Source organism: Acanthopagrus latus, chromosome 4 (genome assembly GCF_904848185.1).
Source record: "Acanthopagrus latus isolate v.2019 chromosome 4, fAcaLat1.1, whole genome shotgun sequence".
Lineage (NCBI taxonomy): Eukaryota > Metazoa > Chordata > Actinopteri > Spariformes > Sparidae > Acanthopagrus > Acanthopagrus latus.
Window position 1 is genome coordinate 18,685,998 of NC_051042.1, and position 15,163 is coordinate 18,701,160.

Genomic DNA, 15,163 nt, shown 5'->3' on the forward strand with positions numbered 1-15,163 from the left:
GTTTATGTTTTCGCTTGTGCCCGTTTGTTGGTTGGTTTGTGAGCAGGATTTCACACTAACTACGGAACGGACTTTGACGAAACTTGGATGGAGGATGGGTTTTAGCCCAGAATAGACTTCATTAACTTTTGCTGCAGATCCAGATAAAGAAAAGGGTCTAGAAATTTGTTCTCACTTTCTTTAACATTGCGAGATAAAGCGTTGTCAAAACAATTTTATTTATTTCTCTAAATTCATGCATCATGATGAGTAAAAAAATGATCACTAGCTAGCTAGAAAGCATTAACATTGCTAACACAAGCAGCATTAGCTAGCTAACATTAGGGGAGTACAGTTTGTTGTTTTACGCAAACTGGCAGCTACTAAGCCCGGTGTGAAACCATCAGCGTTATATTGCATTGGCCAACAAACCTCAATAAAGCTGAAACCAACTATCAGCATTCTTACAGAGATAAACAAAACAATCATTTTGGATCCGAGAAAATGTTTTAAATTATTAATTACAATCATAACAATGTTTCTAATGTTGCCTTTTCAAGAAGCTCTGTAAATGTGTTGCTTTAAAAAGTGATTTTCAAACGTACATGTTGTCAATACAGCGGGAGAATCTATCTATATCAACGCTTAGCTTTTTTCCAAACTAAGTTTTAACTGAAGTTTCAGACAGCAGTGATTGAGTTAGTGGTAATACCACTGTCAAGACTGGATGTCTTGTGTTCTGCTGAATGGCGAAATACATTTATCATCCAGAATCCCCATGAGGCATAGGCAGAGACAAAAAGCATCCTATCAATCACTGCACTTGAGGTTCACCCATCATCCTAAAAGGTATGAACGGTTGCTTTTTCAGTACGAAGACAAGGAGAAAGTTATCTTTGTGAGTTATGCTGCGAGTCACTCCCAGGTCAGTTCAATTTTTCTTGCCATTTTATTTTTCACCTTCGCTGAGCCTGTCTAACGTCACGTATTTATTGTTGGAACATCTTGTAACCCACACTTCATTGAAGACCACATTCAGACTCAACATCAATAGCACAAAAAACACATATTGCATCTCAGAAAGGGATTTATTCATCAAAGAGCAGCCATAGATCCTGTTACAAGCACTTTTATTATGAAATATCAATAACCCCATGTTGTTATTATATGTACAAGACAAAAAGGGAATAAAACATAAAAACACAAACAGCTCAGTGAAGAGCTTCATTTTTTTCTATAACTCCACCTGAGGTCATGTGTAGTCTACCTCTGATATTAGCTGCCCTGTCAAATGTCACCTACCATGCCGAGGATAGTAAAAGGATAGTACGTAACGTGCAACAAACACGGAAAATCCACAGGAGATGTTGCTTTATTTCTTGCTGTTAGTGTGTACACGGTTGGATTAAAAATGACAAAAAGCGGAAATGACACGACAAAATTCTTTAAACAATCAAAAGAAAAGTCTAAACAGATGTCCAATAACTATACAACACTTATATACAATCAAGTAGTTTCACTGCAGGGTAAGGCTAAATCAAAGAGCATAACAAAACAATGCAACTTCACGGCACTTCATCTTATTTCATTAGCAGTTGTGTTGGAAAAAACGACCCGATGGCCACATCTTCTGAGGCCTTAGACCAGGGGTGTCAAACTGATCCAGTAAAGGGCCATGTGGCTGCAGGTTTTCATTCCAACCAAGCAAGAACACGCCTGATTTGGATCAGCCAACCAATCAGCCAACCAAGCAAGAACACACCTGATTTGGATCAGGTGTGTTCTTGCTTGGTTGGAATGAAAACCTGCAGCCACATGGCCCTTTACTGGATCAGTCTGACACCCCTGCCTTAGACAGTATCTAGGAAAAGAAAATATGGACGGAAAAAAGTGGATAGTGAAAATGTCTATACAGACAAAATGGTCTAAACACGATGTGGCTTTACATGCGTTTAGTCACTCGCTTGAACTGTTGGGATGTTTTATAGAAAATTGACTTGGATTTTTGAGGTTCAAGAAGGCTGAGATTTCCTTCTGAAATGCTCCTCACAACTCTTCGTGCCTTGTTCTCCTCTGAACCTGAGGACACACACCAGACAGGGAATCTTATCAAGAATGAGCAGAATATAAAGTTAAAGTATTGTTTTTCAATAGTTATTAAAATATATGTGTGTTTTCTTGTGTTGACACTTGCCAGCGAAACGTTGCACTCTGAGTGGTTTCCGTGACACCATGGGGTCTTTCTTTATACGCTTGGGTGCAGAGAAACCCTGAGTTAACTCTTCTCGGATGCTGCTACAGTGGATAGAACAGAAGGAAGGAAATTAGACAAAAAATAATCAAAAGCACCTCATCATCTACAACATGATTCCCTTCAGAACTGGCCATTAATGTTTTTTTGTTCTGCATAGATTTAGTCCTGACCCAAATAATCATAAATGTGTCACAGCAGATTGTTCAATCCGCTGCTAGTATGGAATAACAATGGTTTACATTAGTACGTTCAAATCCAGCGGCACCTTACCGGTTTAATTTACGCTTTCCTTGTGCAGCAGACGTCATATCCATGTAGGTCGGGTTGGCTCGTCTCGCTTCTTGTAGAGACGGGATCTGTTGTCTGTTGTCAAAATTAAATAAAATAAAACTCATGTCAATTCTGAAAATTTGATATTCAGTGCTACATTTTGATGCACCTGCATTCAGAAATTTGGTTATGCAAACGTTGTCATGTCTCTGATAACTCTGACTTTGGTAAAAGTATTTTACCATGGTGCCTTCAGGTATATAAATGAGTAAAATCAATATTTGAGCCAGATCTTGAGATTTCTCATATTGTGTTTCTGTTTCTAATTCCAAACACAACACTTAAACTCACTTGGAGTCACTTTTTCCTTCCTCTGGAGTCCCTGTGTGCTAGACTTTACATGAACCCTGTCCAGGGAACTGCCACTCAACCACCTCACAGTTCCAGGAATTGATTTCCTACTGTTGGAAGAGTAAAACTAATGAAAGTTTCTTGAAGTCATTGAGCCTCTACCTACAATGGACTTGCACAGAGAAATATTTACCAAATGTGCAATGTGTTTCCTGCTTTCTAATTCTAAGTTTTCCTTTGACTATTGACAATGTACTAAGTGCTCTCATAAAGTCGAGATTACTTTGATCTTCAGTATATCATGAAAAACAACTCCCTATGAAACACTATGTTTGGGAGCAGAGATTTTTCAAGCAATTTGATTTATTTGTGTCACGATTTTATTGACTGAAGCAATGAATTTAGATTTCGAGTTTGGCTCGGAGAAAATGTATGCAAAATTTAAATGATTAGACTCAATGTGTCACTGTGAAGGCTCCTCTGTTGGCAGCATCATTCACTTACACACACTGCAGTTTGATGGAAATGCTTCCTGTTGGGTTTTCTAGCTAAAGACACCATGACACTGCTCATCTCAGCTGACTGAAGCTTCCTGGCCCAATGTTCCAGTCTGGAAACCTGCTGCTGGTGAAAAAGCATTCACTTCTTGCACTCTAGTCTCTGTTGTTATTTTGAATAGGGTTTGGGGGATTTACCATTTTTGAATGGTTTAGTCACCATTCAGACTGTCTTTTACACATAATGCCTTGAAATGTGTTCAGGATGTGTTTTAAAAGTGAAACTCTCTCCAAAAAGCAACCAAGGCTTTATTTGTGATTGAATATGAATCAAACCTTCGAGTAAAAGCATAATTACAATGAAAGAGGCACTTTTAAGATATACTGTAGTTAGTAGTTTCGTTTTAGGGCAAGCTAATTCTCAATGGGAGTGCATGGGGCACTTTCACGCTAGCATTAAAATCGCTATTTTTAAAACACTAAGAAGGCTCGACACAACATGAAACTTTGCTCGTAGTATCACCAGGGTCTCTACAAATGAACACAAGCACTGAGAATATTGTTTGTGAACTCAAAGTTTAACAAAAAGAAGGTTTCTGAACTACTCACTGTAGAAGCTGGACCTCTGGCATGCTGCCGTCATGGCAGACAAAAAGTGTCGATCCCTGAGTGCGACCTAACTGGCAGGGGAGTAATGGTGGACCGCTCCTCAAGCCTTCCTGTTAGGTCGCACTCGGGATCGACAAAATAGAGATTTTGATGCTAGCGTGTCAGTGCCCCATGCACCCCATTGAAAGTCAGCTTGCCCCAAAAACAACGGTAAAACGGTAAAAGTGCCTCTTTCATCGTAATTAGGCTTTTACATGAAGGTTTGACTCATATTCAATCATAAATGAAGCTTTGGTTGCTTTTTGGCAAGAGTTTCACTTTAAGACAGTTTTTAAAGATTTTTTGGAACTGGTCTGAGATATTTCTTCATTAGTTCCCTCTGAACCAATTTTTAAATAATGCAATAGATGAATTTGATGAATAAAATATTTTCATTATGCAATTCTTAAAATTTTGTGTACTGCACTGAGGCTTGCTTAAAAATGTTATAATTTATGCTTTCGGGGAGCAATGTTTAATTTAAAATGTGTTGTACAAGAACGGTCTGGGTTGAATACTGAACCAACACTAAATCATGGTGCTGGTGTTAGAGAGTTAGGCATTTCACCAAGATTAACATGGGTGACACAAGGAGTGATTTTCCCTTTGAACCAATTTTTCTTCAGAAATATCAAGAAAAACAAGTGGGTATGTCCCTGATGTTCACACATCAATTAGGTGTAACACACCTAATTGATGACATTCAGAATTTCTATTAAAACATTCAGGGTGACGGAATAAATTCAGATTTTTAACTCTCATTACATGTTCTTGACAGGTGTGACATAAAGAAACAATGTTGGATCAGTTTATTAAATATAATATTAAAGTGATTTTACTGTTTTTTAAATAATTTTGTGAATGCTGTATCCTGGTCTCAAAGGCTAGAAGACTGCTCTACTTGCTTACCTTTACCCTCTGCATTTTAACATTATTAATGATCATCTATAACTAATCTTATTGTGTTCATATTTTGCCCTAGTACCAATATCATCCATAGACATCCATACCTCACTGTTAAATGATAGAGGTATCTGGTCACAAATACAGTGATATTCAATTTTGTGCCAAGTGTTTATGCTTTTGAAGAGACTTAAAATATCAAGATACACATTTAGTATCACAATATAACTAAAAATATTGCAATATTATTTTTAGGTCATATCATCCAGCCCTACTAGGTTGGCAAGACATGAACAATATTTGATCAAATCTTATATGATAATATTGAAAAACTGAGAAATACAAAAGGGATGTGAGCTCAGATAGCAGCTCAGAAAACAGTCTCAGAAGTTACTCTAATGTTTAGTGGCATACACCCAGTAGAAATTGTGAATTTCTTGCTGCCAACTTGCTACTCCATGTGTCAAAGGTCAAATGTAATGATGCTAATATTGCTAAGCGATAATAGCTGTGCTTTAACACTAAGGCCAGCCAAAAACATTCCTCGGCCAACTCTCCACTTCCAATAAGTGCATGTTGAGATAAATAGTTTGGAGAATGCGAAGCGGGAAAGTGTGACAAATGGCTCAGATGCATTGTGGCAGTTTTTCCTTATTGAACTTTGCTGATAAAAAAGTATTTCTACAATTAGATTGTAATGTTATCACCAAAACATTTCCCATGAAGAGGAGTGATTCCCATAATCTTTCTTGCAATATTTCATGCTTATGTGTCACTATTGTGTAGTGTACTCTATTCAAACAGTGAATATCTGGAGTGACCACAGGAGCTCTGTAGGCAGTATGTAGGTGTACTGATGCATTTGTTTATGACTACTTCAACATTTTAAAAAGCCGCACCATATGGACTGCAAACACAACCAAAATAATGCATGCATAGAGTCAAGAGAACTGTAATCTAGATTATTGGCCAGACTGAAAAAGGCCTTTTATTGTTATCTATCTAAAAAACATATGATGTGTGCACAGCGGATGGACAGAAAGCTGACCAACTAGAAGCTGAACCATCCTCATATCAAAAGGAAAGCTTGAGACATGCTTTCTCACCTTTTGGTAGGAATCTGGTTCCCCTGAGGAGCCTTGGGAAGATGGTGCAGCTGGCTGGGACCTGAGAAGTCCCCAGACTTTGACGCGTGACAGGAACTCTCGCCACTTATTATGATGGTTGCATTACTTGCAGTTTGATCATCATTGTCAACAAATTCAAAGGTCATGTTGGGATCCATGGTGCTTGAGGAGCCCAGTGGCAAGGCTTGAACAGTGTTTTGAGCTTCTGGTGTGCACTGGAGAGGGAACATGCCCTCCTCAACCATTTGGGTCTTGGTAATCGTCCGGGGGCTTTGTGGTGGCAGGGATGCACACAGATTTCTCCTGATAGGCATTCTGGGGAGTGGTTCCTGTTTCATATCTGTATGATTTCCCTTACCTAAAAAAACCAAAAAAAACCCCAAAACCCCAAAAAATAATTAACAAAGTTAATCAAAATGACACATACAAAGCAATGACACATACAAAGCAACTCCAAAGAAAAGACATCTGCCCACTTTTGGCCTCTGTATTTGAGCTACTCTTGCTGGTTTTGAAGTGGGCTGGACTCAATAGGAAAATGTGATCAGACACACTTTTCATCTACAAATCAGGTTTCAGAAGTTGTAAATCAAACTGATCAATGTTTTTTTTCTCATGAAAAAATAAATATAAAAAACTATAGCAACGAATCAAATTGGCCCGAGAGCTCTACGTCAAACAAAAAGGGGAATGACCCTGTGTTCTTTTTCATTTATACCATATCAGATAAGGAATGACAGCATTCTACTGTGTGCCTACAATGTTTGCCAGCAGAATGAATATCATCTCTGCAACTGACAAGATTTCCGTTCAAACAGACACTGTTTGCACATTTGAATGTACCTTTAACAATCAACATGCTTGCTGGCGGTTTTTTCAACCAACCTTCTCAGTTGCGAGACTTTAAGCAAGCCTTCGGCCCACCTTACCTCTGGGTCTTGAAATATACGTAAGAACAAGTTATAACATGTTATAACAACGTAAACCTTCTTAGCAAATGCAGAATCTGTAAAAGGCTATCTTTGAAATTAATACATTGTTCACAACTGAGGGCTGTGAAAGTGAAAGAAAATGAAAAAGTAAGCAGGGCAACAGTAAACACAGCCCTCCCCAAATGATAGTCCCCCATACTCAATCAGTAATCAGTAATAAGCACTAAGCACTAGTGCCTGCCTTAGGCTAAACAGTGCAATTTAAAAAATGTCACAACAGAGAAATGAGATGGATTGTTCCCTTAAGTTACATCAAAGTGTGATCAGTAGTGTTGGAGATATTATGGATGGCACAAGGCAATTAAACATCATAGTGCCCCACTCTCACATCTAAACTTTAAAATGCTGGTATGAGCTGAGACATGCATTATCATCCTAAAAAGCACTGCGTTTTATAAACAGACAAGAATCCAAGGATTTCACCTGCTAACAGCCTTGGAAGTTATTTTTTTTAGACTGAGGAAAACATGGTGCTCAAACACACGACTCTGAACTCTGTGAACTTGCTTCTGAAAGCAGAAAATGTAGGTGCTGCTGCTGTAGGCATTACTTGTATATAAAAAAAAAAAAAAAAAAAAAAAGCATCGCAAAATTACGCTGTGACGTTGCTTCCATGCTTTCAATTGCCGCCGACATTAGGACAAAGTTAAGATATTATACTTATGTAGGAGGCATGTCGGAGGGCGGCAGGGGTTTGTAGCTGAGTACCGACCAGAAGCGAATGATAGCAGATAGTAAATAACATTTCCACTTTGGTGGGTTTTTGTTAAAACTTAAGTTTGTCATGTTTGGCCAAAGTCATAATGAAACCTTTGTTTTCTTCAGCATCTGTCATTTTAAAACATTAAACAGGATTAATAAAATATGTATACCCTGATTTATTTAAATGCTGATTTATGAGATACATTTTATGAAGGGTTTTTGTGGCCACATTGTCTAGCTTTATTGAAAGAAGAAAGAACGGGAAAAAGGCCCTGTTCTGGTAGCAGAGTGTGGTTAATCATGGTGTCTACATCTCATTATGAACACCATGACACTCATGGCATTTCCTGCCGAGGATTGGTGGGGGTGAAGCAGGGGGCTAAAAAAAGGAAAAATGCCAGCACATAAAGGAAGTGAGAACACTAAATGCAAAGGTGAATGACTGATTTATACATTACCCCCAAATATCAAAATGCAATATTTAGCAAATGTGAGTCAGACCCCAGACAGCACACGAGTGTGGAGATGATGATAAATAGCCCTTTTCTGTGGCAGAGGAGTTGTCCATAGCAATAAATGGCAGCAGAGTTCCTTCAATCACATATTTTTGGCTTGTAGGGGATTAATACATGCATGAGTTGCTATTTCTGGTGGAGGCTGCACTGAATTAGGGTCGCCTGGTTGCTGCTGCCTGTTTTTTATAGTGCGCCTTTTCTGGTTGGTGGAGCGGGGGAGTTTACGTCTGTTGACGTTTTTTCCTGCCCTGCTGTGGATCTGCATTTTCATGAATGAAGCTCAAGAGGGACTGGGAGGGTTAGATGCTAGACAGACAGAGAAAAACATTTAAGGGTAGGAGGAAAAGAAAGGCAGAATGGAGGAAAAAGCCAGCCTAAGAGACGTTTGAAGCAAAGAGGACAGCAAAATCTAGGGAGGAAAAAATAGATAAGAGAAGCGAGAGGAAGGAAATCGAATGGGAATATAAAAAGAACAAGATGAAAGAGGCAGGCAGGAGGTAGCAGAGAGAAAAAAAATTGTGAAGCTATCAATAAATGACTGAGGGGAAATATTTTAATCAACACTAGATTGTGGAATGCAGAAATATTCCTTCAAAGTGATCATTTTTGTGTGACTCGCTATTATTAAGCAGTCCACAAAGAGTTAATGCTCTTTTGAAACCCCAGCCCTCTAAAAACGGGTGAAATTTGATTGGCTTTGCAAGCTGCAGGGTGGAGCCATTTCTCATAACATGCTGCAGTGACTACCATTAACAGCTGAGGAAGCAGTAAGGGACTGACAAACAGCATCAGGATTAGATCAGAGCAGTTTGGCTGAATGCTAAATAAAAGCTTTATTTATTCAAATACATCTGTTATTTCAACTATTTATTTAGAATCATAAGCTAGCACAGCAGCACAACATGTAAATATATTAGTCTCTGTCTATATATACACTAAATGCATGTGTGAGTGGTAGCTCTGGACTGAATTTAAAATGGACAGAGTGGTTTTCAAGGATGTGAGTGTGAGTCAGTGAATGCATAATTGAGAAGGATGCACAGTTATGATTTTATTACAGAAATGAAACTGTGGTTACATGATCCCAATAATGGGAAATTGTGATGTAAAGAGTTATTTAAAGGCTGAATAAATGACACTGATCTGACTGCATGTACGTTCTGTTAAAATGGGATGCATGCCTAGACAATAATTTACTTCACAGTGCTGCTTCAAGCAATCTATGTTTTATTTAGATGTCATTTATGAAATGTGGACAGAAATCGTCTTGTGTCAGGCACATTAAGCCATCATAATGTGCATGTATTTATTGTTCTTCTCACGAGTATGGAAGGTGCACTGTAATCTTCAACTTCATGTAGACTTTTAGCTTTAAGAAACGATGCAGATTACATTATTATTTGTGTGCTCTTGATGTATTAAGAACACAATCCACAACCTTTTAATTGTGTAACAGTTAGCATCTAAAAAGAATATTATCCTTTATGTTTTTATAAACTTTGCTGTTTTTGGGTTTAAAGTGGATGTGGCAATGCTTGGACATGCATTACAATAAGCCCCACTGAGTCTGAGCCATGACCCGTCGTGTCTATGTAGCCTGTATTAGATAGCTGACTATGCGTCACCTCCATTTTGTTTCTCTTTCTCTGCTCTATGCCATCATGCTCCTTTGAGCTGACCCTGGGTACACATCCACTGACAATGTGGAAAATGACAATGTGTCTTTCTGTTATTTCACAACTGTTTCAGTCCTCCACCCTGCTGAGGTGGATTCATCCACATAAACTCCCTCATATGCAGCACTCATTCCCCCCAGACTGGTTCAATAATTTCACCCAGAAAGCTTCAGGTTTTGCAAAACAACTACGTCTTGCAGCTGGAGCTTTACCCTCTCCGCCTCCACTACACCCTCGTCCTCTCCAGACATTACATGTCCCTGCTGTACTCAGCAGGGGATTGATAAAGCAGGTTGCTAGCCATAGATAAAGTTAAGCTATTCATTAAATGTAACCAACTTATGAGTTTATTTTTAGAATATATTAAAAGTTATCTAACATTTTGTATGCCGTCAAAAAACAATATATGGGAAATGTGAATCAAAATGTATTCTTTCACATTTACACTATCTTGAGAAATGCTCGAAACAGCTAAATGAACGTTTTTTCGATCTGCCAATAGGTTTTCTAATTGAGGCACTCAACTCACTCAAGTTTAAATTCCCACTCAGTAAACATTTCATCATTTCAAATTTCCAAAGGCTTTGATAACAGGGATTACCAGCACACTGTAATAATACAGTCAGAGAAAGTGCATGTATTGACTAAGTTGACAGCAGATGCATTGGCAAAGAAAAATAAAATGATGAGAACATAACAATAAATGGCTGGCTTGATGTATGAGGAAGGGTTCGACGGACAGACCATTGAAAAAAACCTTCAAAACTAAATGAAAGAAGTTCTCTTGTTATAATAAGTCAAAGGGAAATTTGATAGCAGTGGTGACAAACTCCCTGGTGCTTTAATGTTTCATTTCCATTCAAGGAACTCGGGGTCATCTGGCAGGAGTATTTTCTTCAAAAGTTACATTTCCCACAATGTGTTTCAATAAAATGTAGACCACCTGCAGTAAATATCATTACAGTCAATTTGAACTGCAATATTTCACAAAAGTTTCTGTGTTACATTTCCCCAAAGGTTCCCTGCTTACAGTTTTCCCTCTATAAAACTGGTTGTGAGTTTCCAGATCATTTCATTATTCAAAGTTTGGCCAGCACAGAATGTCTGCGGCACAACAATAAATCAAATTATATTGCATGTCTGACTTTATGTGTGTATTTTACTACTCTGAACAACTCGTCTCAGTTAAACAGCTAAAAACATGGTCAACAAATGAAAAGCAACATGGCAAAGTGAAAATTGCGGCTTACACAAAACCAATACAATTGTATTGGCACATCTTTAATCGGTGTGTTTAACTTTAATGAAAAATATCATCATGTTGTAGAGTGTGTTTGGGCAAGTCTGATGGACTGGGTGAAAGGCTGCATGGAGAAACAAATGATAATGGGGGGGGGGGGGGTGTTAACAGGCATGCAGGGTATTTAGACAAATGACTACAGTATGTTATCAAGAGAGCTGATTTACCTTTTGGTGATGGAACAGTGTTGCACAATGATGTTCTTTTAGTTCGCCCCACTGCACCTGAAAATAATAATAATAAAAAAAAGACATTCAGCGTCAACAGAGCATCATTTTCAAAACCACACAAACACTTGAAAAGCCTCTGTCACCCTTGTGGTGTTTTCTTTCATTTAAAAAGTTACTTAAACAGTAAATGTTGTCTGCCAGCCCACATTCTGTAACTTTTTCTTTGTGGATTTTAAAAACAGTAAAAAGTCATTGTGTAGACTTTACAGACAGACACTCAACCAACTAACAAATTGTGGTTCTATTTTTTCTGAAGAAAAAGTCAGTCTCAATATTAGAAATAGAATAAAATCTTATGCAAAAGCTCGAGCATGATGCACAGTGCAACATGGCAGAGTCGGGAACTGACAATGGAACATTTTAGTCATAACGACTTGCTTGGTGACCAAGAAAACCTAGAGTGGTTTGGGTCTCTTATGATCTTTTAAACCTTTGAAAAATAACCCATAAGAGGCTGTCACAAAATTTCTATATTCAGGGTTTGTAATATTCTTTATATAACTGACAATGAATTTAATACAATTTAAAATGAGCCAGTAACGAAGCAGATGGACAGGTACACTTGCTAACTATCTTGCAAATGATAAGATACCATCATTATAATTGAGTATTGTTGGCCAGCTTTGGTTCATGCTCCATTGTCTGCTGTGGCTTATATGTCATGAGGGCCAGGTGCTGCTAGGTCATGCAGAGAAGACAGTTAAAAATGAGCTAGGCAATCTCATGGGTGCCACAATACACACTAGAGCTTGACTAACGCCAAATACACAAGACCTTATTGAACTTCCTTACTGGACACCTGACCTTTAAGTTTAACACTTGTGACATTCATCTTACAGCCAGGTCTCTCAGCCATGTGTATACTTGTCATTTAAGTTCACACTTTAGCATTACACCGCAGAATGATTGAACCTAGTACAAAACATTTATTGGGACGCAATACTACATTTATATAATTACAGTCAAACAAAAGCAGCACATATGTAAGAGGATACTTTTCATGTATGTACACACCATGGGCTGTAGCTACTATGTGCAGCCCCCTGGGGTTTAACACATCCTGATCAAAACAATATGCTGTGAAATGGACATGCTAGCTATAATTTTCATTTAAACCAGACCTATTGACCTGGCAGCCCGTAGGCCAAATGTGGCCCTTTAACATCCTCATTCTGGCCCTTTGATCATTTTGTTGTAGGCATTTATTAGCTGTGTCTGTTGCTAAGCACAAACATACTTGCATTCAATTAATGTATTGACCCAGGCTGTTCATTAAATAAGCAGCTTAACTTCATTTTTAGATTTAATGTTTAAAAATCTATTTCCTGTACATGGTACAAAATCCTTGTTTGTGTACACACACTTGGCCAATAAAGCTGATTATCAAACTAACAAAACATTTCTGCGATTTAACATGTGCATAGTTTTTTTGTGGGTATATCTATCTTAGAGGGCTGCCCAGTAAAGTCCAAGCGCTGTGAACTTGGTGTTTGCTGTTTGACTGTCAGATTAGTGATAGCTAATCTCTGCCATGTTGCACTGCATGTCTGTAGGCACTGTTCAATTTAAAGATGTTTCTTCAAGATGAAAACCTCAGCTTGCGATCAGAAAAGATTCTGCATGTTAGAAGGATGAATGGCTAAGTGGCATTTTTTCCCTAACCAGTTTGACATACAGTAGATTCATTCACTGTGAAGACTCTTGTTCATACACTCTGGAAGGGGGAGGGGTGAGACTGTCGCAGGCACTTGATACAGCTAATTGAGGGGAAAAATCACTTATATTCAATTATTGGGATGATCTGCCGGCCCATAGAATGTCACCACCCTCATTTTCCCCCCACCAACACAAGATAATAAATGCATGTGTCTTATTGGGTTTTCTTTGCCTAATCTTTTAAAATGCATTTGGAAGCTCCTCTGTATCATCTTAGTTACACTTTTAACTAACAATCTTTAAGATTTTAATTAATTTTTTTCATTTTTAAATAACTTTCTATTGATTGGTGACTGGCTCAATGATGTAAACCCTTGTACTTGCAGAATTATGAACTGGCTAAAAAAATGCTTAAAGATTAAATCCAAGTGAGCATTACCTACTTCTGTAGCTTCATATCAAAAAATCTAACTTGTGAGACACAAGTTGACGTGAACAAGGAAATGCAATGTGTTTGTGAGCCTCGATTAAATGGCAGGAAACATGCTGCACACCTCCAACTTCTCAGTAAAGTAACCAAATCCTTTCACTGTCTCCTGGTGGTAGCAGATGCACCAAAGTGTGACTTATACAATTTCGTTATCGTAGGTCACTCCATGAATGTATAAAAATGTGGCCAAAGGAATGGGCCTCAAAATCCCAACTTAATCAGATGTACAAAAACATAATTTTAGAACTTTATTCACTAATTAAGATGAAACTGGATCATGTTTTATGGAGCAAATATTTTCTGGGTATGTGTTTGCTGCCCTCTATCAGCTCTGCTTTAGCTCAGGACAGACAGCTATGATAATATAAGTCAATAAATAATGTGTTAGCCCTTGAATTGTAAAAAAAATATTCACAGAGGAAAAATGTAAAACTTAAGTTGCCCTGCCAAATTTTCCCAACATTCACAAGTTGTGTAATTTAACCCAAACAAACGGTCTGAATCTATGTTAAATAAACAACGACAGGAGAGTGTGATGACTTACTGCAGGGGCTACTCTGGTGGTATAACAGATGTGAGAAAGACAGGACAGGTGCCAACTCGCTGCGGAGCCCAGTGCTTCCTGCCTCATTCATCTCCTGTGATTCCTCTCCCATCCCGTCACCTTTCATCTGCTGTCCTGCCCCTTCCTGGTCAGCCCAGACCACGCCTCTCTCTCTCAACACAAGGTGCTCAAGTTCATGGTTCTCCATCGTTTCTGCTTCTGTGAGCAGCCCAGCCTCGTGCAACGCAGAGTAATTCCGACTATAAGCTGGCAACAAGATGTTAACCATTCTGAAATGCAATGGAAAAACAAAATTAAGACATTTTTCAGGGAAAATCACAATGGGGTGAAGTGCAGGTGCAGGCTGCACTGAGTAAATAGTTAATTGAATAAGACTTGGTGCTATGTATTGTCGACCTACTTCTGCATGCGCTTGTTCTCCTGATCCTGCAGTGCAGTGAGCTTGACCATCTGCCTGATGTGTTGTTCGAGATCTTTTACCTGCAGCTCCAATCTGTGGCAACGCAGGTCCCTCTCTAACACCTAAACAAGGGGAGACGTGAGGTCAGGGAGTAGAGATGATGAGGAAACAGCTATTCTTAAATAACAACATATTGAAATAGCACTCTGGTGTGGAAACAAGAGGTGGTTGGGGGTCAGAATACTAGAGATAAGATGCAAAGTTCTGTTTTCATCCATGTTTCATCAGAAAAGCTGTGTGCTCAGGGTAAGGGAGGGGAGCTGAAAAAAAAGAAAAAGGACTCTGACGTAAAGAAAATACGAAACAACAGCAGAGAGAACATTTGACCGGTGGGTGCGTCATAGTTCTGGGTCAGTTCCTGGAAGAAAGGATAAAGAAGAAAAAAATAACATGGGCATGGTTTTAGGTAACTGGCTGCTGTGTGAGGGATGAGTAAAGGGTATTGATTTATTCTCTTCAGTGATCCACGAGTGAGCTAGAGAAATAAAATGAGCACGGTTCTAATTACTGGGAGAACAGATGGGAAGAAAACAAAGACAGTCACGACA

The 15,163-nt window shown here is 38.6% G+C and overlaps 1 protein-coding gene across 5 annotated transcripts in view; it reads right to left on the minus strand.

Annotated features, from left to right (window-relative positions):
- Positions 1-1,092: 1,092 nt before the first annotated feature.
- The window catches only part of kif18a (kinesin family member 18A), a 28,560-nt gene continuing 14,489 nt past the window's right edge, over positions 1,093-15,163 (minus strand). The window contains exons 12-19 of one of the 5 annotated variants that reach the window (XM_037095199.1): positions 14,556-14,677; positions 14,135-14,424; positions 11,382-11,438; positions 6,009-6,387; positions 2,504-2,596; positions 2,174-2,271; positions 1,829-2,058; positions 1,093-1,616 (exon numbers count right to left, since the gene is read on the minus strand). In XM_037095199.1, the coding sequence (XP_036951094.1) occupies positions 1,922-2,058; positions 2,174-2,271; positions 2,504-2,596; positions 6,009-6,387; positions 11,382-11,438; positions 14,135-14,424; positions 14,556-14,677 (1,176 nt within the window). In that variant the 3' untranslated portion in view covers positions 1,093-1,616; positions 1,829-1,921. Of the gene's footprint in view, positions 1,617-1,828; positions 2,059-2,171; positions 2,275-2,503; positions 2,597-2,854; positions 2,965-6,008; positions 6,388-11,381; positions 11,439-14,134; positions 14,425-14,555; positions 14,678-15,163 lie in introns of those variants that run through there. The other 4 variants (XM_037095197.1, XM_037095202.1, XM_037095200.1 and 1 more) reach the window with 4 other exon arrangements.